At 35.8% G+C, this 23869-nt stretch overlaps 2 protein-coding genes across 2 annotated transcripts in view; both read left to right on the top strand.

Annotated features, from left to right (window-relative positions):
- Dsb (scavenger receptor class B member debris buster) overlaps window positions 1-23869 on the top strand; it is a 221053-nt gene that overhangs the window by 56737 nt on the left and 140447 nt on the right. The gene's annotated exons all lie outside the window — the stretch shown is intronic.
- LOC143217666 (uncharacterized) lies at window positions 2554-8730 on the top strand. Its single transcript, XM_076442205.1, has 3 exons — window positions 2554-3410; window positions 3525-4407; window positions 8641-8730. The coding sequence occupies exons 1-3, from the start codon at window positions 2554-2556 to the stop codon at window positions 8728-8730; spliced, it is 1830 nt and encodes a 609-aa protein (XP_076298320.1).

Here is a 23869-nt window from a genome sequence, read left to right on the forward strand (position 1 = left end):
ATTATAGTATAATAATACGTAGTAACTTAGTAAAGACCGCACGGAGCTCAAACGCACACTGACACACACGGACGCACACTGAGCTCCTTCGGTGCGAATCGGGTCAGTGGAGTGGGGATGAGTTAGAGAGGGAACGGGTAGTGGAGTAGGGAGCGCTGTCGCGTGGCGTGGCGGTCGCTGAACGCGATGACGTAGGTTTCGCGGGGGGGGGGGGGTGAATAGGTAAATATTTAATTGTTATATCTCCGAAACGGATAGACTTTTTAAAAATTTTTTTTTTGAATAATGCATTGTCATCCAGTTCTGAGCCATGTAACCGATTTCAAGTCTCTAGCTCATCAGGAAGTTAGTTTAAAATCAATTGCAAAATTTGCCACCGAACAAACAGACAAACAGACAAACAAACAAGAAAGCGAGCTAATAAAAACGTGGTAATAATAATAAAAAAGGGGATCTTCTACGTGCCCGACTGCACCCCGCTCACCTCCTAGGAGTGGGGACTTTTAATATGTTTACCTCCTAACAAGTCCAAACAAAGACCCAAAGTTAAAAATTGTGTTCCTTCATTTCCCTCTACAACTTTTCGTTGACTGGACTCTGGACTATGCGAACATTAACGAAACCGAGAGGCTGTACATTTTAATAAAGAGTTCTTATTGTAAAGAAAACCACATTTGTTTGTAATATATGAAAGAGTTGTTTACCTTGATGTTCCGCTGGTATTTTCAATTTGTATTTAATGGTTGAATTTTATACTTGGTCACTTCAGATTACTATACAGATTGAATCTTTGAAATTACGCCCATTAAACCGAAGCTCCGTACTAATTATAAGAAGTTTTATAAGTTTTCTGTTGAAATTACGACACGAAATAGGTCATCCGCTTGTGAACATAACCCTGCGTGATTTCACTTCTTTTGGAAACGTCGAAAGGTTGTGAAAGCACAATCTGGTTTAAGTTCTCGGTGCAGTAACAGCAAGAAATGTGCGTCATACTTGTTTCTATCCCTCCCTCCTGACGCAAATGGAAAGTCTAGAATCACAGTTCCTCCTTCGTAAATGGGCGGCCTGTGAACTCTATGTCGAGAGCAGTCCACTCGCCCTTGCGGTTATTATGTTTCCGTAAACTCGCGTGCTACTGGGACAAAACAATGCGACTCTACTAGCAGCGGTGTCGGAACGAATGTATACATACACTTTTTACCGAAATTCGTTTCCTATCTCTGTGAATCACATGAACCATGAAAAATGATTTATTAAGTCTCCTGACAACTGAGAATGCAAACCTGTATTCTGTTTGTAAACTGTTATACATATTACATACAGTGAATGTAAAAAGTATTCGTGCGGCCTTCAAAATAGAATAACTTTTTTACAATTGTACCGAACGACCTGATTTTTTATAATCGATTAGAAGCATTGGTTTACAAAATGATATGCAAAAAAGATTTTCCAAAAATTATAATTTAGAAGGTTACATGCAAAAATGGAAAAGGCATTTTTTAAAACTTTGTGCATATGCTCAAAATATATTTATAGTCTAATACACGTTATTGTATATCTCATAGTCCTTATTATAAATAGATTTATTAATAAATAGATCTCTGCATGTGATTGAATAAAAAAAAGAAACAAAATTTTATTATGTATTAAATTAGTATTACATATGTATTTTCACTTCATTCTTTTGTTTACTTTAACTGTATTTCATTGTTTTATATCGATTTCTATAGTATAGAAATATAAAATAGTAGAGTGAATTTGAAACAGCAAATATAAACGGAAATGATTGCACAAAATGACCGCTCTTGCCAAATTTCAGAAATCGTTTACGCTCCAAATACCGAAAAAATGACAGGAGCCAAACGCATCCATGCATTACCACTTTCTCTCAAACCTTCGATACGATCAAAGCGAAGTAGTGTCGGTATCACTTTATAGTTTATAGTGAGCCATTGTGTAGGCCGTGACTTATGCCCGTCCGATTGTAAATATGGACATACGATTCCTATGTCCATTAGTTCCATCGACTAACAATTCCACTAGTTTGTGAAATTGTCCTTACGCAACAAAGATATTGGAACGATCACAATGATTACAACACACAAACTAATTTTCAAAATGTTCAATCCTACGTTACTGTCGAATATTATACTTTTTAAGGAGACATTCTCTCTCTCTCTCTCTCTCTCTCTCTCTCTCTCTCTCTCTCGATGCTTCAAGTGCTGGGGTTTCTACCATATTGCAAAAAATTGCACGAGAGATGAAACATGTCATAAATGTGCTGGATAGCATAAATCAAGTGAATGTAAAGAGAAACATAATAAATGTATAAATTGTATGTTTAAAATAAAGACATATAATTTGAAAATAAAGGAAGATCATGATGCGTTGGATCCGGAATGTCCAACATACAAGAGGGCTATCGAAGAGGAGAAGAGAAGAGGTGGATGGGAAACCAAAAAATAGCAGTTACGGATTGAAGAGGATCAAATAATATATACAAATGCGCAAAGTTTAGTGGCACACAAGGACGAGATACAGCACCAGATTATGAAGAAATTAAATCCGGCGATCGTAGCATTGTCGGAGACGAGACTGATTGCGGAAATCGAAGACAGTGAAATAAGTGTACCGGGGTACAGTGTGGTCAGATGCGATGCAGAAACAAGGAATACAGGGGGGGTTGCTCTATATGTAAGAGACGACATCAAGTATGAGATAGTAGTATCGAAAAAATTAGAAAGAGTCGTTTGGTGTGCTGCAATAGAAGTGAAAGGGAAATTGTTTAAAGGAGTGTTAATGGTAATATATCATTCACCGAGTGCGTCACATGGAGAGTTTATAGGATTCTTAGAGGAGAGAGTAGAAGAAGTAACGATAAAAGAGGAATGTATATTATTAGGAGACTTTAATATAGATTGTATGACAGACTCTTATTATACAAATAAACTACTAACGACTATGCAAAGTCTAGGAATGAAGCAGTATATAGACAAACCAACGAGAGTTACCAATATTAGTAAAACAATTATAGATCTAGTTTTTGCGAATAAAGAAATAAATGTAGAAGTAATTTACGAACCCAAGATAACGGACCATGCGTGGATAAACGTCGTCGTAAATACAAACAAGATTGTAGATAAGTATAAAGAATTCAGTGGAAGGGATTACAATAGTTATAATGCGGTTGAATTTGTTAAGCTAGTGGAGAGTAACCTTGAAACAGGGCAAGAATTAGATATTAATATAAGAGCAAGGAAACTAATCAATAGTATTGTTGATGCGCTAGATATCTCGGCACCTAAGAAAATTTTTAGAATACCGAAAATATGGGAAGGGAAAAAATGGTATTCCAAGGAAATAGAAGAGTTAGCGACTAAAAGAGATGAGGCATATAAAAAAGCACGGTACGATAACACGGAACAAAACTGGCAACAATTTAAAATTGAAAGAAACGCAGTAGTAAATTTAATTAGAACAAAGAAAAAAGAATACTATGAAAGCATGATTGATCATAACAGAGGCAATCCCACAACAATGTGGAAAACATTAAAAGAAATTATTAAAGGAGAACCAATAGGCGCGAAAGATGTAGAGAACATAGATTTTGAGATATTAGACAATAATATGGAGTGCGGTTTAGCTGATAAATTTAATTTATATTATATACAGAGTATTCAAGACGTAATAAAATCTATAGATCGAAATTATACAACAAGCCCAAATAAGAGAACTATTTATTATATTGAAAAGGAGGGAGAGCTGGAAAAACTTGAGCCAATTACGACGGAACAGTTAGGCGCAATCATTAGGGAATTACCAAAAAAGAAAGGCACAGAAGAAGGAATAACCAGCGATATATTACGAACAGCGTTTAGTGCGATAGGTAAAGAATATTGTGATATAATAAATAAGTCTCTGAGTGAGGGTTGTTTTTTGAAAGAGTGGAAAACATCCACGATAATTCCAATACCAAAAGTAGATAAACCAAAGAGAGCAAGTGACTATAGGCCTATTAATATACTACCAATATATGAAAAGGTATTAGAAATAATAGTGAAAAAACAAATTGATGATTACTTGGAAAGTAATAATATCTTAACGGAACATCAATCGGGCTTCAGAAAAAATTATTCGTGTGAAACAGCAATTCAAACAGTTATAGATGAATGGAAATTGTCTATTAGTGAGCGGCAAATAGTAGGAGTTATTTTTGTAGACCTTAAACGGGCATTTGAAACAATCGATAGAGATAGATTATTAGAGAAACTATATCAGTATGGTATTACAGGAACGGCTCTAGAATGGTTTAGGTCCTACTTAAAAGATAGAATGCAACAAGTTCGATTGAATAATGGATGGTCTAAGATACTGACAACGGAATATGGAGTGCCACAGGGTTCGGTATTGGGCCCATTGTTGTTTATAATATATATGAATGACCTTGTTAAATTTTGCTCCGAAGTATGTAATATAAAAATGTTCGCAGACGATACCCTAATATATGTAACAGGAGAGAGTAGTGCGGAGGTTGAGAGTAAATTGAATATTGCATTTAGCATAGTGGAGTCATGGATGAATACAAATAAACTGAAATTGAACGCGGGGAAAACGAAATATATGTTAGTTAGAAGTATAAGAAAAGAATTGAGAGGCAATACTATTGTGAGATGCATGGATGGAAAGGAAATTGAGCGAGTAGAAATAATAAAGTACCTAGGGGTAATTATTGATGATAGACTCAGATTCAACGGTCATTGTGATTATATGTTAAAGAAAATAGGGAAAAAAATAAGTTTTTTAAATAGAATAGGAAATGATATCTCGGCTTACACTAGATGTACGATATATAAGACAATTATAGCTCCTCACTTTGAGTACTGTGCGACACTACTAATCGATATGGGAGAGACACAGTTAAGTAGGCTCCAAAAAGCGCAAAACAGAGCAATGAGAGTCATATTGCAATGTGACAGACGTACAAGGATTAATTGTATGCTCCAAACGCTGCAATTCATGAGTATAAGACAAAGGCTGTACTACAATATGTGCATATTTATTTTTAAGATCTTAAATAATATGATGCCTGTACAATTTAGTAATAGACATAGAATAGTAGGCGATGAAAGTGCAATACAAACACGACAAGCGGGGAATATTGCGGTTGAATTTCGTAAAACGAGAAGTGCCCAAAAAAGTGTATTCTATGAAGGAATATTAATGTATAACGCACTACCAGACGAAGTAAAATGCTGCGATAATGTAGACGTATTTAAGAGAATGTTAAAGGAATTCGTGACAACAAATGTAATGTAACATCAATGTAATACAAAATAGCTGAGAAAGCTAATAAATAATCAATCAATCAATCAATCAATCAATCAATCAATGAATCAATCAATCAATCAATCAATCAATCAATCAATCAATCAATCAATCAATCTCTCTCTCTCTCTCTCTCAAGCACTGGGTGGGTGTGTGTGGTGTCAGGCTGGCCCTTTCCGCCCCCCCCTGTTCTCTCTTATCTCTACAGCGTCAAAATGTAAACAAACGCCGCACCTAAACAGGTCTACGTTGCAGCGGAGTGTCCAGGAATGCGAAAAATTCAATACAGTATTCGCGATAGTTTTTTGCAAATATCTCGAAAACTAAAAGCGACCCCCCTATATTGGAAAAGGAAAAAGTTGTTCAAAATGTCCATATCTATATCATATATAAATTTTATCAAAATCGGAGAGGGTGGTGCTTTTGTAAATAATTACCTTTTCAATTTCAATTTTAAGTATTATGGCTAAAAATAATGGTTCTTGGACAATAATGGACTGTATATTTATGCGGTTCCTCAGAGTATTATAACAATGCAAAAAGTAAGATATTTTATTTCGTGTTTCTGATGGTTAAAATAGAAATATTTTATTTTCGAAATTATTTATCTTATTTAAAATACTATTTTCTTTAAGCAAAATAAAATCTAAAATATTAAATATTTGTTTTGCCAAATAATGCCCACCTCAACATTGTATCTCTTATTCGGAATAATTAACGAATATGTATTATACATAGTGCATACTCTCCCGAAGTAGTTCGTCGCATTACCCCCCCCCCCCCCACCGCCGAGGAAAGATAGAAAACTTCATACCGCTGAAGTGATTCTTTCGCAATGATGACGATTCTGATTTATGTTTATCCTTGAAAGACATCACGAATAAACTAAATAACACATCAAAGTTAATATAAACTAACTACACTACTGAAACCACAATATTTAAAGGCGTGCTATCTTTTTCTCACAACGCATATAAGTCAGTACCGTCAGTACCGTCAATACCGTCATTCATGAATAGTGTGAAGTAAATATGCTGTTCTCGATCATTCTATGGAAAATAAAATGTCAACTGCGCATCGTTACTCTTTTTAGTCGGTATAAACGCATATATTTTTTCCTTGTTGATTACTGTACATATTTTCAATAGCTTTTTTATAATTGTACCAAACGACCTGATGTTTTGTAAGCGATTAAAAGCATTGGTTTACTAAATGATGTGCAAAAAAAATTTTCCAAAAATTATAATTTACATGCAAAAATAAAAAAGGCATTTCTTAAAACTTTTTTATTTGGGCCCTTAATGAAAATTTGAAATATATGTTTTGTAGATCTATGTCATTTATACACATGTTGAAAATTACATAGAAATAGGTTGACACAGGAAAAAACGATACGCATCGAAAAATGTACGATTCTTGTAGATTTTAAGCAGAATCTGATCAAAAGTCGCGAAAAACTACGATTTTCACAATTTTTAACCGCTTGTAGCTCGTGTGTATCTCAATCTATTTCGATGAAATGTTCAGTACGTGTATAACTAACATAGATCTACAAAACATATATTTTAAATTTTCATTAAGGGTCCAAATAAAAAAGTTTTAAAAAATGCCTGTTTTTATTTTTGCATGTAACTTTGTAAATCATAATTTTTGGATAATTCTTTTTGCACATCATTTAGTACACCAATGCCTCTAATTGCTTAAGGATGTTCTGGAGGTATAAAAAAGGCAACAAAATTTTTGAAGATTTGACAAGATATAATTCTTACTAAATTAATGCAATTACCAAAGTTTGGGTTCGATTCACTGCACCGTTTAAGAATTATAGCAACTTAAAGTTTGCATATTTTAACACGTATTGTTATGGAGAATTCATAAAATTCCACTTCAAACCCTATTTAAACCTTGAAAAAACGCAACTAGAAACTCCAGTTTTTTTTATATGTAGTAAAAATTATGTAATTAATTGTGTTCAAAATTTATTAGGATTCACTAAACAGTTACAGAGCAAAAAAATTATAAACTGTTACAAAACGTATGTTCTCTCTCACTAGCATGGAAACGCGACGAGTGTAAACCACTGAATATAGCTACAGGGGGTACAGTATTCGCAAAAGTTTAATGCAGAATATACTCATGAATGGCTTTCATTGCCAATATATGTATCAGTATTGTTATGAGCGTGGTACTTCTGTTTGCGTCTTCAGGAAAAAAAGAAGACCACAACAATCAAATGTCATTGAACGTACGTCATCTCACGAGATCTTACTTTAGCATTGTCATTCAAAAAATAGTGGATGGCATTGAAAAATGAATGTGACATCATTGTTTGTATGAATAATGAAATAGTGCAAAATGTCGGAATTCTTCCGTAGAAAAATGAACTTGCTGTTCACACGTAAACGTCATTGAATCCAAGAGGAAGATAACATCAGAGTTCAGTAAAAAACTTTGTTATTTTCTAGTTAGACGGAATCGAAAGTTTTTATCGGGTACAAATGAATTAATGCTATCCACGTGCAGTGCCGTAATGAGGGTATGAAGCGCCCTGTGCCAAGTGTCGAACTTGCGCCTACCCGTAACCTTTTTTTTTTTAACGTAGGAAAAATGCTTTACGCATACCCCGTCCTCCTGGGGGAAAGACGGGGTTATGTGGGGCTCGTCTGTCCAGAAGGGCCAGACCTACCCACTAAAAAACCTACGGTGACCTCCCTGAGCTAAATTGGAGGTGGTCGGGATCTCGAGATCGAATGCGACCGACCACCTCCAGCCCCGGCTTAATGCCCCTATCCCGGGGGGGGAGTGAAGCTCCCCCCAATCAAAAACCTAATGCTATTTGGACCCCGTGCGGGGCCTACCCGTAACCCAATAATGACAAAAAAATGAAAAATTTTAATGTAACAAGTTAAATTTTACTAAATGCTATATATTAAATACTATTAACCTCATCAAAATGTGAGTTGCCTGAATATACAAAATGTATTTGTCAAGGTATTTGTATGAATAAATAATCTATGACCTAAATAAGAACAAATTTTTATTCATATTCAATGACGACAAAATAGAAGAAATATAAAACATAGGTATATGTTAAAATAATATAATAAAAACATAAAACTGTTCAGTATATTCTATAAAGTAATTTTTCTCGTTTTTTCATTTGCAAACACATCTATTATATCGTCATAATGTAATGTTTTGGCATCATCTTTTTCGATTGATATTATATACATGTTTGTTAATCGCTCTTGTCCAATAGAAGAACGAGGGTTCGATTTTACAATTTTTAATTTGCTAAACGAACGTTTGCAGGAAGCTGTGGTTACTGGTTACAGGCATTGTTATGAAAATCCTTGTTTCTTGTCTAGATTTGGATATGTGTTTTGTAATGAGAGTTCGTAATTTATTTGCAAGATTTGAAAAGCGTCCAAGCGACCCTCAACCGGGTCAGTATCCTTTGTTTTGCGCCCCAAACCCGGTTGCGCCTCTTTCGCCACGCCCTCGTTACGGCACCGTCCACGTGTCGCGCCTGGGAATTGCGAATACATGTGTTGCTCCTTTACTTATGTTTATTCATACACTTTTATTCAGTTTAAATTTTGGAAAAGATTTGAGCGATATAATATACAAAATATTCATGATTTTGACTTTATTCCACTACCGAATACTAATTACAAATAATTAATGTTTCATACTAATAAGTAAATGTCAGAATAAAAGATTATTTAAAAATAACATTCTATATACATGTTACATGGGTCTATTTGTTCCATTACGTTGATTTTCAAAGAAATAAGAGAACAATCACTTTAATCTTAATCAGTAGACCATTTACAAATTTCATAATTTGAAGTAATAATTTTATAATTTATTCATAATTTGTGTGTGTGTGTGTGTGTGTGTGATTTTTACTGATTCTCCTTCGTTAAATTGTCACGAAATGTATGGCAATATAATATACATATTATTTTTACGTATTTCTGACAGTTAATATCTATTTCTATCTACAATATTATTATTCTACAGCATTATTCATACATAATACCAACAATTAACGTAATAAGTGAAGATTCCCAGTTATGTCTAACTGTGTGGCTGGAAATCATTATAAATACATATTACTTACAAACTTCTTTCGTGACTTATGACTATTTAAATGTCATGTTACTTTTTGACACTAATTTCGTGCATTCATTACGTAAATGTCAGTTTTATTAGCTATCTGGTATCAATTAAAATTGCTCCTGTTTTATATAAAGGTAATCGTTGTTCGGCTGATGATATGCTTATGCAAATTCAAGGAATTGCACTTTATACGATGCAATCAATATTGGAGTGTGTTGTTTATTCCGTGCCAGTGCAGTGTGATATTTACGTTTCTTCTAACCATAACCATCTTCTGTATGACATATTTACATAAATGTCAGTCTATTAGCAAACGATGTAGAACGAATAGGTCAATTTAGACATATTATTATTGACAACAAACATATTATTATTGAATTACAGTTGTAGAATTATTTTAATGTTATGACGCAAATCTATTTTTACAAAATTAAACTAGATTATAGGAAACAAAACGGGTAATTACACTTTTTAATTAACAACAACTAAAAAAAATTGTCTTGAATGTTAATCGTTGTTAATTCATGACGTTCTAACCGAGTGGGTTTCATCGGATCGGCCCGTTGAAAGTGACAGATCTAGTACGTCCGCTATCATCTACCAATTATTTACAAATTAACCGAGTTAATTATCGAGTTATTTACAAACTAACAATACTAAAAACAAATATAAACTGAAAAATAATCAAAGTATCCATAACAATTAATTTAAATGTGACGTATATCTGTCAGCCATGCCTCGTACAGACCTAAACATTTCGACAAACAGCGCGCCGAATAGCGCACTGAACAGCGCGCCGAACTAGTCCAGTCAATGAATGCTCATAAGGGGGGTGTAGAGGAAAATGGAGAGAACACAATTTTTAACTTTGAGACTTTATTTGGACTAGTTAGGAGGTGGTAAACATACTAAAAGTCCTTACTCCGAGGAGGTGAACGGGGTGCAGGGGGCACATAGAAGGTCCCCCTCTCTTTTCGGTTTTCCGCTTATATCTCGGAAACTATGTGTCATAGCGATAAGATCATTCGACACAAAATTAAAGCCGGCAAAATGTGCCACAAGATTGATTCGATTCAGTTTTTCGCTATCTCGCATAGTTTCCGAGAGATCCGCGCTCAAAGTTCACTAATTGTGAAAAAGAAATTTTTGCCTTATTTGACTAGCTAACTCTTCAGCACAATTAGTGAAGTTTGAACGCGGATATCTCGCAAACTATGCGAGACAGCGAAAAACTGAATGCAGTCTATCTTATGGCACATTTTGTCACCTTTAATTTTATATAGAATGGTCTTACCGCTAGGACGCATAATTTCCGAGATATAAGCGGAAAACCGAAAAGGGGGACCTTCTACGTGTATTTGAAGTTGAAATTGAAAAATTGAAGTTGAATTTGAGAAATTCATGTTGAAACTGAAAAATTGAAGTTGGAATTGGAAAATTGAGGTTGGAATTAAAGTTGAAATTGAGAAATTGATGTTGAAACTGAAAACTGTAAGTGGAAATTGAAAAAGTGAAGTTGAAAGTGAAGTGGAATTTGAAAAATTGATGTTGAAATTGAGAAATTGATGTTGAAATTGAGAAATTGATGTTGAAACTGAAAAATTGAGGTTGAAATTGAGAAATTGATGTTAAAACTGAAAAATTGAAGTTGAAATTGATGTTGAAACTGAAAAATGGGAGTGAAAACTGAAAAAGCGAAGTTGAAATTGGAGTGTTGAAATTGAAGTTGAAATTGAAATTGAAGCAAAAACACTAACTCGAACAAATAATACCACCAAAGTGAACTTTGAGCGCGGATATCTCGGAAACTATGCTAGATAGCGAAAAACTGAAACGAATCAATCTTGTGGCACATTTTGTCAGCCTTATCATTGCTAGTGCCCATGCCTTGTTTCACAAAATCAACTTTAAGTCCCATTCTCCGGACGAACTCTTGTTGAATGCTTTTTTACCACGTTTTTTCCTCTCACTCTGCTCGATTTTTGTTTGTGCGTTCGCTCTCCAACTTTTGAAGGAACTATTGTAAGCAATATGCAGAATGCATTCCATAAATTTAATCCTTGCGTGCAGAGGTGATAAGCCCATGGTAAGGGCATCTCCAGAATGTGGTTTATTTCGCACAATATCCAACTTTGTTACAGAACTCGCAATGTTCCCATCGATCATCATAAATAAAAGCCTATGTTTTATCCTGAAGATTCTTCTATTAATTTCTAGGACAGTGTATCATTCAGATTTTTAATCTCTGTCTCTATTCTTTCTACTTTATTGTTGATTACTTCCGGTGTTTCTGCGGTAAATGTAAATTGGATGGGCCTACAAAATCGAGTTGATGAAGGCCTTGTATTCTTCCAAACAGCTGTGGCTTTTTCCTTTTCTTCCAAATAAATCGGCACGCGACAGATGTTAAAAATATATGTGAATCGGTAACATTTTCTTCATTGAAGGCCTGTTTGTATTCGCTGTGCCCAGATGAACTATCAAGGGTCAAATCACTTCCAATTTCTTCCAGATAATTCGATTTGCTTTTCAAAATTCTTGTCGCGGTGTGATCTAGCAATCCTTGGAGGCTGACACTCCCAGAGCTTTTCGTCACCTTTACATCCGAAGGACAACACTCCTTCTTCACATTTAGCAATTGGCGATAGCGCGGAAAAATATCACTGCCAATTTCCTGAGCCGCCTTCCGAGGCATTTCATATTGATACTTGGACAATGAACAATCAAAAACTAAGGCCAATGCCTTTTCTGCACTGAATACAGCTGCTGGAGGTGTCGGTGTACGGGCAGCTGTCACAATCAATTCCTTGGAATATTTTTCACGGAACTCTTGCACTTCGTATCGTTTTGCTCGATCGCAGCACTCGTCGAAGCTTTCGCGGTTCGTCGAAATGTTCAGACCTGTACGAGGCATTATGTTCAAGACCATACTTGTATGGTGTAGTAAGTGTGTCTGTCTGTATTCCTGTCTGCAAATTCAACACTTCTCATTGTTTATCTAATAGTAAGAATGATCTACTGTGCATTTGTCGTTTACCACTCTATTAGTATGCACATAAGAGAGTTTATGCGGTTTTATAGTGCGCTAATTATTACCGAGAAGAATAAATTACCAATTCTCCGTTTCTACAATAGTTACGATTTCTCCTGGCAATAAATGAAAATAATGAATGTTATGAGGTAATGGAAAGTTGCTGAATGAGTAATCAATAGTTAATCCCAAGAGGAGTCATTATGGTAGAAATATTATTGATATTTTGTCGTTAAGAAACTCTCGAGTTAAAAGATACTATGTGAAATTTTTAAACTGTGAATCAATTTTTCTGTGGAGACATATTTCTCTTCAACACAAATTACAGAAGTATCTCACGTTCTGTAGCCTGATTAAATACAAAATGCCAAGATATTCGTCAACTGATTTATACATACATACTATGTACATATATTCAGTGGAAGTATTCTTCCACAGTGGAATTAATTTAGATTGCAATTTTGATTACAATATGTGTTTGAATGAAGAGAATTATGTAATTCCTAATGGCAGCATCTCTCGTTGTAGTTTCAACAATTCTAAAATAAAAAAATTGGAAATCGGAAATTTAACCAGTAGTGGTAAGATTACTTGCTAGCGATGTATAATTATTACTGGGATATTGGTGGACAGTAATTGTGTAACAAAAAATAGTTCCAAATGAACAAGAATCACAGCTTAAAAAGTGGTTGCGGTTCATGAATTATGGATACACTGCTATGCTTGTTAATAAGCTACGATAATAAATCAATTGAAATGCACAAATGCTAATAGTGTACTTAACGGCGCTACCGGAAATAAGTGTAAACGCACTGAAATTGTAAGTTGTGGCACACTTGTACTACTTAGTAGTAGAATTTTAAATTCAAAAAGATCTCCGACTCAGCTAATTATGAAAAGAGACGAAGGAAAAACTGACGTGCTGTCAATGTTTTATGATCAATTTCTGTTTACATTATCTACAATAGTAATGTATCAGTATTATCAATGTCAGCAACTGCGATGCATAAAGCCTGTGAATTATTTATGTATGTATGTATAATATACATATTCAATTAAATGTTAATCAATCAAATATGATTACATATTGAAATTTATATATAAATATTCGGTAAACGTTACGTTTAGGGGAGGCACCTCAGATGACCTTGACTTTGACATAGGTTTGTCAAAGTCATATAATGTATTGTATAATTGTAAAAGCTCAAATAAACCTATAATAGGTTTCAGTGGCTCAATAAAAGAAACTTGTTGTAGTCTAGTAATGTTTAGAAGTAAATTAAGATTGGAAATGGTAAATAATCCTAATGAAGCGACAACAAGATCAGGAACAACTCTCAATGCAAATTTAAAGAAAATTGAATCAAGAATATTTATATCACATTTTAGCTATCACAAGCCAATTGTTTCAATGTTAGAATCATAGAAAATCGTAGAAAAAATAATGAACGATCAAAATTTGCGACGCAAAGAAGGAGAGCGTATGGGAAATGCTATGTGTGTGTGAACTATGTCTCTTTCTTTCCCGTACGCTCTCCTTCTTTGCGTCGGAAATTTTGATTGTTCATTATTTTTTCTATGATTTTCTATGATTCTATCATTGAAACAATTGGCTTGTGTGCTAGCTAAAATATGATATATAAATATTCTTGATTCAATTTTCTCTAAATGTCTTGCAAATACTGCATCGAGAGTTGTTCCTGATCTTGTTGTCGCTTCATTAAGATTATTTGCCATTTCCAATCTTAATTTACTTCTAAACATCACTAGACTGCAAGAAGTTCCACTTCTACCGCGCGTGGTTTTCCACGCGTATGTTTTTTTACTTACCCGACACCTGTCAACATTTTTCAGTTTAGTTTAGAACAAGGGTTTGGATAATTGTTTATAAATCTTTCAGTCGGAACAAAATCCGATGAGAAACTGTATGCGAAAGTAGCTGGAGGTTGGTTCTATGTTATCCAATTGTAAATGTTCACAAATTAACTCTGGTTAATTAGTTATTAACAATTGTTACGCGGGCTGATTGTTTCGGAAGTTCCCATAATGCGCAAGACAAGGAGGGTCGAACTGTGCGACAAGGACAGACATACAGTGGCTCATGAAAGTATTCGAACGCCCTTTAAAACAGAATAACTTTTTTATGATTGTAACAAACGACCTGATTTTTTATAATCAATTAGAAGCACTGGTTTATGAAATGATATGCAAAAGAGATTTTCCAACAAATTATAATTTACAAAGTTACATGCAAAAATAAAAAAGTCATTTTTTAAAACTTTTTTATTAGGGCCCTTAAAGCAAATTTAAAATATATGTTTTGTAGATCTATGTCAGTTATACACATGGCTTCAAACTATTCGAGGTTATTCGCGAAATTTCGTCACTTCCGTAACGCTAGAAAATTGTAGCCCCCTCAGCAGAGAAGTTTCACTTTAAAAAACATCTACAATGGAAAAATTATGCGCATAGAGTGAGTTCTGGGTAAATCGTGGGAGTCAAGGTCAAGGTAATCCAAGATGCCTCCCTTAAAAACGTAACGTTTACTAACATATCTCCTACATATACAATTTACTGCTATTCCAAAACAAAAACAGTAATAGTAATAGCAATTAACCGATGGACGCTATTTACCATATGAATGTTTAATAGAAAACTGAATAATGTCTGCGTCAATGAGTGAGAGGAGCCTGAACTTGTTCTATGACACTGCTGCAAGGCCGTATGCAAAATAGATAATAACAGTATTACGCGATGAATTATAGAATGTGAAACTGTTTCATACGGACATCTATTTTTATTTCGTTAAAATTCGATTCATTCAATCCTCCTGCCAAATTGTCCAAAGAACAATTGGTATTCAAATTAAGTACCTGTAGTATGCATTTACTATACACACATATGTACAGGGTATCACAAAATTATATGTCGTGGACACCATAGCGCGATTCTACACCCCCGATTTAGTCGAAAATGACGTAAGGAACCCCCCGCAAAATTGACCTTGAACGTGGAAACAAGGTAAAAAAGCCAACATTTTTTTAAGGATTAAGATTTTTTTAATTTTTATACCACATTTTTCTTTGAATATCTTAAATCTTAAATCTTAAAAGAAAATTTTGGTATAAAAATTTTAAAAATCTTAATTCTTAAAAAAAATGTTGGTTTTTTACCTTGTTTTCCACGTTTAAGGTCAATTTTGCGGGGGGTTTCTTACGTCATTGTTTAATAAATTGGGGGTGTAGAATCGCGCTATGGTGTCCACGACATATAATTCTGTGACACCCTGTACATACAATGTTTTGAACAATGACTGAAGCATAATCAATAGTAATTAAAGATTATTCATTACATTAAAATGTGAAGTTTGATGATAAGTAAAATTGAATATTAATGCAGTGCGTTTCGGGAAGCAAGACACAGAAAATATTTAATAACACGTGAAACATAAAGTTGCTTCAAGTTTGTATATTTATAAAAATTTTATTTGGATTCGAATAATTTTTAAATAGTCAGTGCTATAAAAGAATCTCGATCATCGATCGTGAATGTTAAATATTTAATCTGACGATATTTTCGGCGCTACCGTTTCGATCACTTAGTAAATCTAGCAATTTTGCAACAAACTTTTCTCCTTTCCTAACGTTTTGGTTCAGTTTTGAACCTTTTTCAAAGGATAAATTTGCGTTTGCTATAATAACTTTAGTTATGTAAATTGAGTATTGAAAAACTGATTTGTATAGGTTGCTGGTGTAGAACGCACGTTCTAAAGTACGTTAGGAAAGAAGAAAAGTTTATTGCAAAATTGCTAGATTTGCTAAGTGATAGAAACCGTAGCACCGAAAACATCATCAAATTAAATAGTTAATGTTATATTGTAAGAGGTTTATTGTGTAATATCATAGATATGTATATCCTGCGATACAACAGTTTAACTAAATACTGACCAAAGACTAATTAAAGATTAGTAAGGCATAACTAAGGACTCATAGTCCAGTCAATGAATGCTCGTAAGGGGGGTGTAGAGGGAAATGGAAGGAACACAATTTCTAACTTTGGGTCTTTGTTTGGACTAGTTAGGAAGTAAACATACTAAAAGTCCCTACTCCTCGGAAGGTGAGCGGTGTACAGGGGGGCACGTAGAAGGTCCCCTTTTTCGGTTTTCCGCTTATATCTCGGAAACTATGTGTCATAGCGATAAGATCATTCTACACAAAATTAAAGCCGGCAAAATGTGCCACAAGATTGATTCGATTCAGTTTTTCGCTATCTCGCATAGTTTCCGAGAGATCCGCGCTCAAAGTTCACTAATTGTGAAAAAGAAATTTTTGCCTTATATGACTAGCTAACTCTTCAGCACAATTAGTGAAATTTGAGCGTGAATATCTCGGAAACTATGACGAAATAGCGAAAAACTGAATGCAGTCAATCTTATGGCACATTTTGTCACCTTTAATTTTGTATAGAATGGTTTCATCGCTAGGACGCATAATTTCCGAGATATAAGCGGAAAAACGAAAGGGGCTTCTACGAGCATTTGAAGTTGAAAATGTAGTTTTGAAATTGAAGATAAAATCGACAAATTGAGGTTGAAATTGGAAAATTGAAGTTGAACTTGAAAAATTGATATTGACAATGAATAATTGAAGTTGAAAGTGAAGTTGAAATTGAAAAATTAAGGTTGAAATTGAAATTGAAAATGAAGTTTTGAAATTGAAGATAAAATCGAAAAATTGAGGTTGAAATTGGAAAATTGAAGTTGAACTTGAAAAATTGAAGTTGAAATTGAAAAATTGATGTTGAAACTGGAAGATTGAAGTTGAAATTGATGTTAAAACTGAAAAATGAAAGTGGAAATTGGAAAAGTGAAGTTGAAATTGGAGTGCTGAAATTGAAAGTGAAATTGAAATTGAAGTGTTGAAATTGAAGCAAAAACACTAAGGCCGTCCACACACGGGTCGATCGTCGATTCGGTCGACGCGATTCCAGTCGCATGCGATTCCCCCCTCCACGTGACTTCCAATGCAATGAATGAAGAGCCACACACGGGTCGATTCGTGGTCGACTGAAATCGCGTCCGTCGCATGAACCGTCCACACACGGGTCGATCGTCGATTCGGTCGACGTGATTCCAGTAGCATGCGATTCCCCCTCCACGTGATTTCCAATGAAAATAAATGAAGAGCCGCACATTGAAATCGCCGCGATTCTAATCGAGTGCGATCGGCAGCGAAGTTGGAAAATCGCGTGGATCGTACGATTCGCGCGACTCATGGAAGTAAGTTTGTGCAGTTCATGTTATTTAAATGATTTGGCCATTATTTTTTGTAGTTTGAGTGCATTGCACTCTTCGATGTGGTCTATGTATTTAAGTTACATAGGTTATTATTTATTTATTATCTTTTTTTATGTTATTACGCATACTAATAACATTAAGGTAAGCTTTTTATTTACATAGTTGAATATAATCATGTAGGTTTATGAAAAACAAAAACAAAAGGCAAAGTAAAAAAAAATTGAAGTTACAGGGATTGATAAACTGTTGTACAATTTTCTGTGGAGTGGGCGTGTTCTAAGGGAGTTGTCTTCTCAGGTTGATTTAATCCGGAAGTATTATGGTATATTGAGCGAAGATTGAGGGAAATCTGTTGAACTTCCACCAACCTCATCTATGAGGAGCAATGCTCATCTGAGGAGTTACAAAAGGTTCCCCTCCGCGTGACTTCCAATGCAAATGAATGGAGAGCCGCACACGGGTCGATTCGTGGTCGACTGAAATCGGTCCGACTGAAATTTCCGCGATTCCAATCGCGTGCGATCGGAAGCGAAGCAGAACAATCGCGTGGATCGTATACGATCCGCGCGACTCATGGAGGTAAGTTCGTGCAGTTCATGTAATTTAAATGATTTGGCCACTATTTTTTGTAGTTTGAGTGCATTGCACTCTTCGATGTGGTCTATGTATTTAGGTTACATAGGTTATTATTATTTTTTTTTTAATTTTTTATTTATTTTTTATTTATTTATTTATCGCATGCGACTGGAATCGCGTCGACCGAATCGACGATCGACCCGTGTGTGGACGGCCTAACGCGCGCACACGCTTTACGCACGACACTCTCTCTCGCAGCGCCTCAAGCGGCACGATTCGTACGCAAGCATAAAGGCTGCTTATAAAATTTCGAATAATTTGGTGAAGTTTAGTTATGAATCTAATAATTTAGTCAATCGTATATTTCTTGACTCTTCCCACAATAAGACTGTCCAATACCAAATTTGTTCCACAACTACTGTTGGGTGGTCCTTACAGAGTTGTTTGCGCTGATTCCGAATCTATCCTTAATTTTTCCCCTATGCGCACAGTTTTTGAGGAACATGGTTTTGAAAAAAAACATATTTTTCAACTTTAAACAAATATTATGCTGTTATTATAAAAGATGTTAATTAATTCTCCGAATGATTAGGTAAATACAGGAATAATAACAGAACTGAGTTTCTCTTGCAACAAGAAGTTTTTTTTTATTGTATTATTCATGTTCCTATTTACAACTATTTACAAGGCTTACCTGTAAAAAGAGAAACGACATTAAACGTCAATTATTCCTTATGTCCTTTCCCTAATTACAATCTCTACGATTATCACTTTTCTCTTTAGGTTAAACATTGCGCGTGTTCCCTCTATCATGACACATCAGTCTTTCTCTCTACAGCAGGCATGCACAGGTGAACGATTTGGGAGCAGGAGCAATCGACCCTGCTTCTGAGCAGGGGTCGGAGCAGTGACCTTGCTTGGACGTATGGAAGGGGAACCCACCAATTGTAAACGGAGCACGAGAGAAGACGAGAAGAAGAGCGTATGAGAGTGGGGGCGGCGTCTACGTTGTTGTAGTCTGACCACTCCGGCGCGCTCTGCACTTCCCCACGCCCCTCCCACTCGTCTTCTTTCGTGCTTTGTTTACAAGTCACGCTTAGTGGGTTCCCCTTCCATACGACCGATCTGCTCTGAGAGCATACGGGGAGCAACTTGGGAGCACGGGAGCTGCTCTGAGAGCAAAGAGCTGTGCATGCCTGCTCTACAGGGTGTCTCAAAATTCGTGAACTTCCCGAATTTTGGAACACCCTGTATATGTTTCTCCCTCTACATCCGGTGTTTGTTTTACTAAACTAATTACCAACGCGCCCGTAAGTGCGTGGAATAATTTAAAAGGGAGTACCACGTACTTTCTTTACATATGTATTTTTAACCCCTTGCCCTACAATATCGTGTCTGGCTCGTGATGAAGATTCTGAACAGAGTCAAATAAATATGTATGTTATTTTTTTTTTTATTCAATACAATTTGAATCTCTAGGTAGAGATTATTTTGCAATACATAAATTTTCAATACATTGTGATACTTTTTATAATACAATACAAAATATAAATATCAATACTCGAGTAGTTTTAAAGATGTACCGTTATCTTAAAGTTTTAGATCACAGGCCTTCAAAAACGATGAACTTATTTTGCATATTTCCACCGTAGGTCTGGAGAATAGAACATTGCATGAAAGCGGAAGAAAAGAATGCAGTTTCTGTAATTGTTTGATAAATTCCAATCTCTGTTCAGCAAACGTGGGACATTGCCATAACACATGGTCAATATCCTGAGTTTCATAACCGCAATGACATTTTGGATCATTTATGAAACCTATTCGAAAGAGAGAACTGGCAAGATTGTAGTGTCCTGATCTACATCTGTTTACCGTTGTAATAATCTCACGTTGGAGATTTGTGTGACTGAACTACGGTTTTGACTTTCGGTTGTGGAAGTGTGTGAAGTAGTTTACACCTTTGAATAAACCTTCTTTCTCTATGGTATTATATGTATTTTGTATTGCCACTGATTTAGCCGATTCCCTTAGATCCGTGAAGGGAATTTTGATGGAGGATCAGTGTGTTCAGACAGGAGTAATCGGAAAGGAATCGGGGGGAATACAAGTACCCCCTCTCTGATGACCAGAGTAATATGTGATTATGTGACACGTTGCGCGACGAGAATAGAGTGAGGCAGAGTGAGGCGAATGGAAGACACGTTGCGCGTGCGCGGTAGGGACTGAACGGTGGAATAGGATAGTGGAAGGGGATAAGGTGGAGAGCCTGGAGGGGGAAAAGATGTTGGTTTCAACATGAATCTGGCCACACTGTGGAGGATGCTGCTATCGTGTTAGCCGCCGATTTCGCTAATGCGTCAGCAGTCTCGTTGCCCAGAATCCCCGTGTGAGCCAGTACCCAGTAAAATTCGATTTTACTGTCGTTTGCGGTCTCGGAGGCGAATTTGAAAACATTTTTTCTTATTTCGAGAATATAGGGATTCGTTTTTGTGTTTATAATAGGTTAATTTCCTTTACACCAAGATGAAATTCTATTTTGGTTTCGTTCATGTATAGTTATTGGAGAACATGTAGAGGCAAACAATAGATGTAAATTTTCTCCTTTCTTAGGAAATTACGAACTACAAAAAGAGTTTTAATCACTGAAAACGTGAAATAAATCGTAGGGTAAGGGGTTTATGTAGTCTTTATATAGGAGACTTTATATTATATATGTATACATATAGGCGATTTTGAAACTGTCGGTAAATCCAAAATATATGTGTATATATATATATATATATACAGGGTGTCCCAAAACCCCTTCGACTCCGGGAAATGGGAGGTTCCTTAGGTCATTTGAAGCAACATTTTCCTTTGCACCAATGTCAGCCGGGGCTTTGTTTAGGAGTTATTAACGAAAAACACGGACCAATCAGAGCGCGACCTAGACGCGCGATGGCACGTTCAGTCTAGCGCGCCGAGAGACGAGCGTGGTGTAACGCCGCGATGCCGTAATGAACAAGAGTTTCTCGAGATTATGTGAATCCTCCCCGATTTGGATGAGCTTTGGATATGTTGTCAAGACCATCATTCTGAACAACATTTCCCTTTATAGTTTTTGTCGGCCGGCTTTAGTTTACGAGATACATAATTGTAAAAACTTGTAATTGTAAATCGATCGATAGTACTATCTTCTACCCGATTTGGATGAGCTTTGGATATGTTGTCAAGATCATGATTCTGAACAACATTTCCCTTTACAGTTTTTGTCGGCCGGCTTTAGTTTACGCGATAAATGTAAAAACTTGTAATTGTAAATCGATCGATTGTACTATCTTTTACCCGATTTGGATGAGCTTTGGATATGTTGTCAAGACCATGATTCTGAACAACATTTCCTTTAGACTTTTTGTCGGTCGCGGAAGAACTTTACTTGTCAATTCATATGGGTGGATCTTTTTACCCGACTTACGGCAACCTTACCCGAACGAGGGAAGAAGCAGAAACTGATTGTATTAAAAACTCACTTATTCAGCCGTAAATCCATTTGCTGCTTCGAAATGTGTGTCACTGGGTCACTCGGTGACGAACTGCACAGATGTCTTCAGGTATACGACAGTACCGAAAACTAAGGGATGCGCGTCAAGTCGACGATCCAGAATTTCAGTTTCACTTTCGAATCGATAAATAATTCGTATGTTTATTTCACACAGATGCCTTGAAATTTTTCCACACTCACAATCACTGTCCACATTTGTCAACACATAGTTATGCACTAATAATAATTGCCATATCCCTTGTCCTGCTCCACAAATCACAACAATCAGGTAATGCAATCACTAGACTGCGGATTTCATGCATTTGTAGCAAACATGAGTAGGTGCATTTTAAGACACTAGAGAGATTTAAATAATTTTAAAACACCAATGTATTATTTTCAACTTCTTAAAATGATCACAGTAAGAATCAAATATCTGTCTGGCTCCTGTCCCTTGCAATAGCGGCAGCCAACTTTCAATTTACATAAAGATCCGCAGTCTAGTGATTAGATTAAATAATCGTTTAATTAGTTTAAGCAAATATTATTAGTGCATAACTATGTGGTGACAAATGTGAACAGTGATTGTGAGTGTGGAAAAATTTCAATGCATCTGTGTAAAATAAACATACGAATTATTTATCGATTCGAAAGTGAAAGTTAAATTCTGGATCGTCGACTTGACCGCGCATCCCTTAGTTTTCGGTACTGTCGTATACCTGAAGACATCTGTGCAGTTCGTCACCGAGTGACCCAGTGACACACATTTCGAAGCAGCAAATGGATTTACGGCTGAATAAGTGAGTTTTTAATACAATCAGTTTCTGCTTCTTCCCTCGTTCGGGTAAGGTTGCCGTAAGTCGGGTAAAGAGATCCACCCATATGAATTGACAAGTAAAGTTCTTCCGACCGTCAAAAAGTCTAAAGGAAATGTTGTTCAGAATCATGGTCTTGACAACATATCCAAAGCTCATCCAAATCGGGTAGAAGATAGTACTATCGATCGATTTACAATTACAAGTTTTTACAATTATGTATCTCGTAAACTAAAGCCGGCCGACAAAAACTATAAAGGGAAATGTTGTTCAGAATGATGGTCTTGACAACATATCCAAAGCTCATCCAAATCGGGGAGGATTCACATAATCTCGAGAAACTCTTGTTCGTTACGGCATCGCGGCGTTACACCACGCTCGTCTCCCGGCGCGCTGGACTGAACGTGCCATCGCGCGTCTAGGTCGCGCTCTGATTGGTCCGTGTTTTTCGTTAATAACTCCTAAACAAAGCCCCGGCTGACATTGGTGCAAAGGAAAATGTTGCTTCAAATGACCTAAGGAACCTCCCATTTCCCGGAGTCGAAGGGGTTTTGGGACATCCTGTATATATATTACAATACCTTAAAATAACCGAAGGCAGTATAAGGGCTGTAAGCCAGATACGTTGTAAGAGGGTCTTGCCTGGAAAAACCCTTAACGCACCAAGGCCACTAAATAAGACAGAGACCCATAGATATGCTATACAGGGTAGGGCGCCACATTTTGCCGCTTCAAATATCTTTGTTGTTTTTAAAGATACGTCAAATGTCCGAAGGACAAAGTGGAATGGTAAAATGGGGCTTATACGATACCAAAAAAATGTTTGTTTTTATGTAATTTTTTCTAGAGCTATGAAGGTGACCTTCATTTTTTTAAATGGAATGAGGTATTTTTTGATACATCGATCGATGCAGCTGGACATTCGTTATAAAAAAGGACTAAACGTATGTATGTCGAAAAGTTAGTAGTTCAGGAGATATTTCAATTTAAATAACTCTAAAATACCATTACTGTCGTACTAAGACGTTAGTGTTTACTTACTTGTGTAACATCTTAGCACACGACAGTAATGGTATTTTAGAGTTATTTAAATTGAATTATCTCCTGAACTACTAACTTTTCGACATACATACGTTAGTACATTTTTATAACGAATGTCCAGCTGCATCGATTGATGT

The sequence above is a fragment of the Lasioglossum baleicum genome, chromosome 17, assembly GCF_051020765.1.
Source record: "Lasioglossum baleicum chromosome 17, iyLasBale1, whole genome shotgun sequence".
In the NCBI taxonomy this organism is placed as follows: Eukaryota; Metazoa; Arthropoda; class Insecta; order Hymenoptera; family Halictidae; genus Lasioglossum; species Lasioglossum baleicum.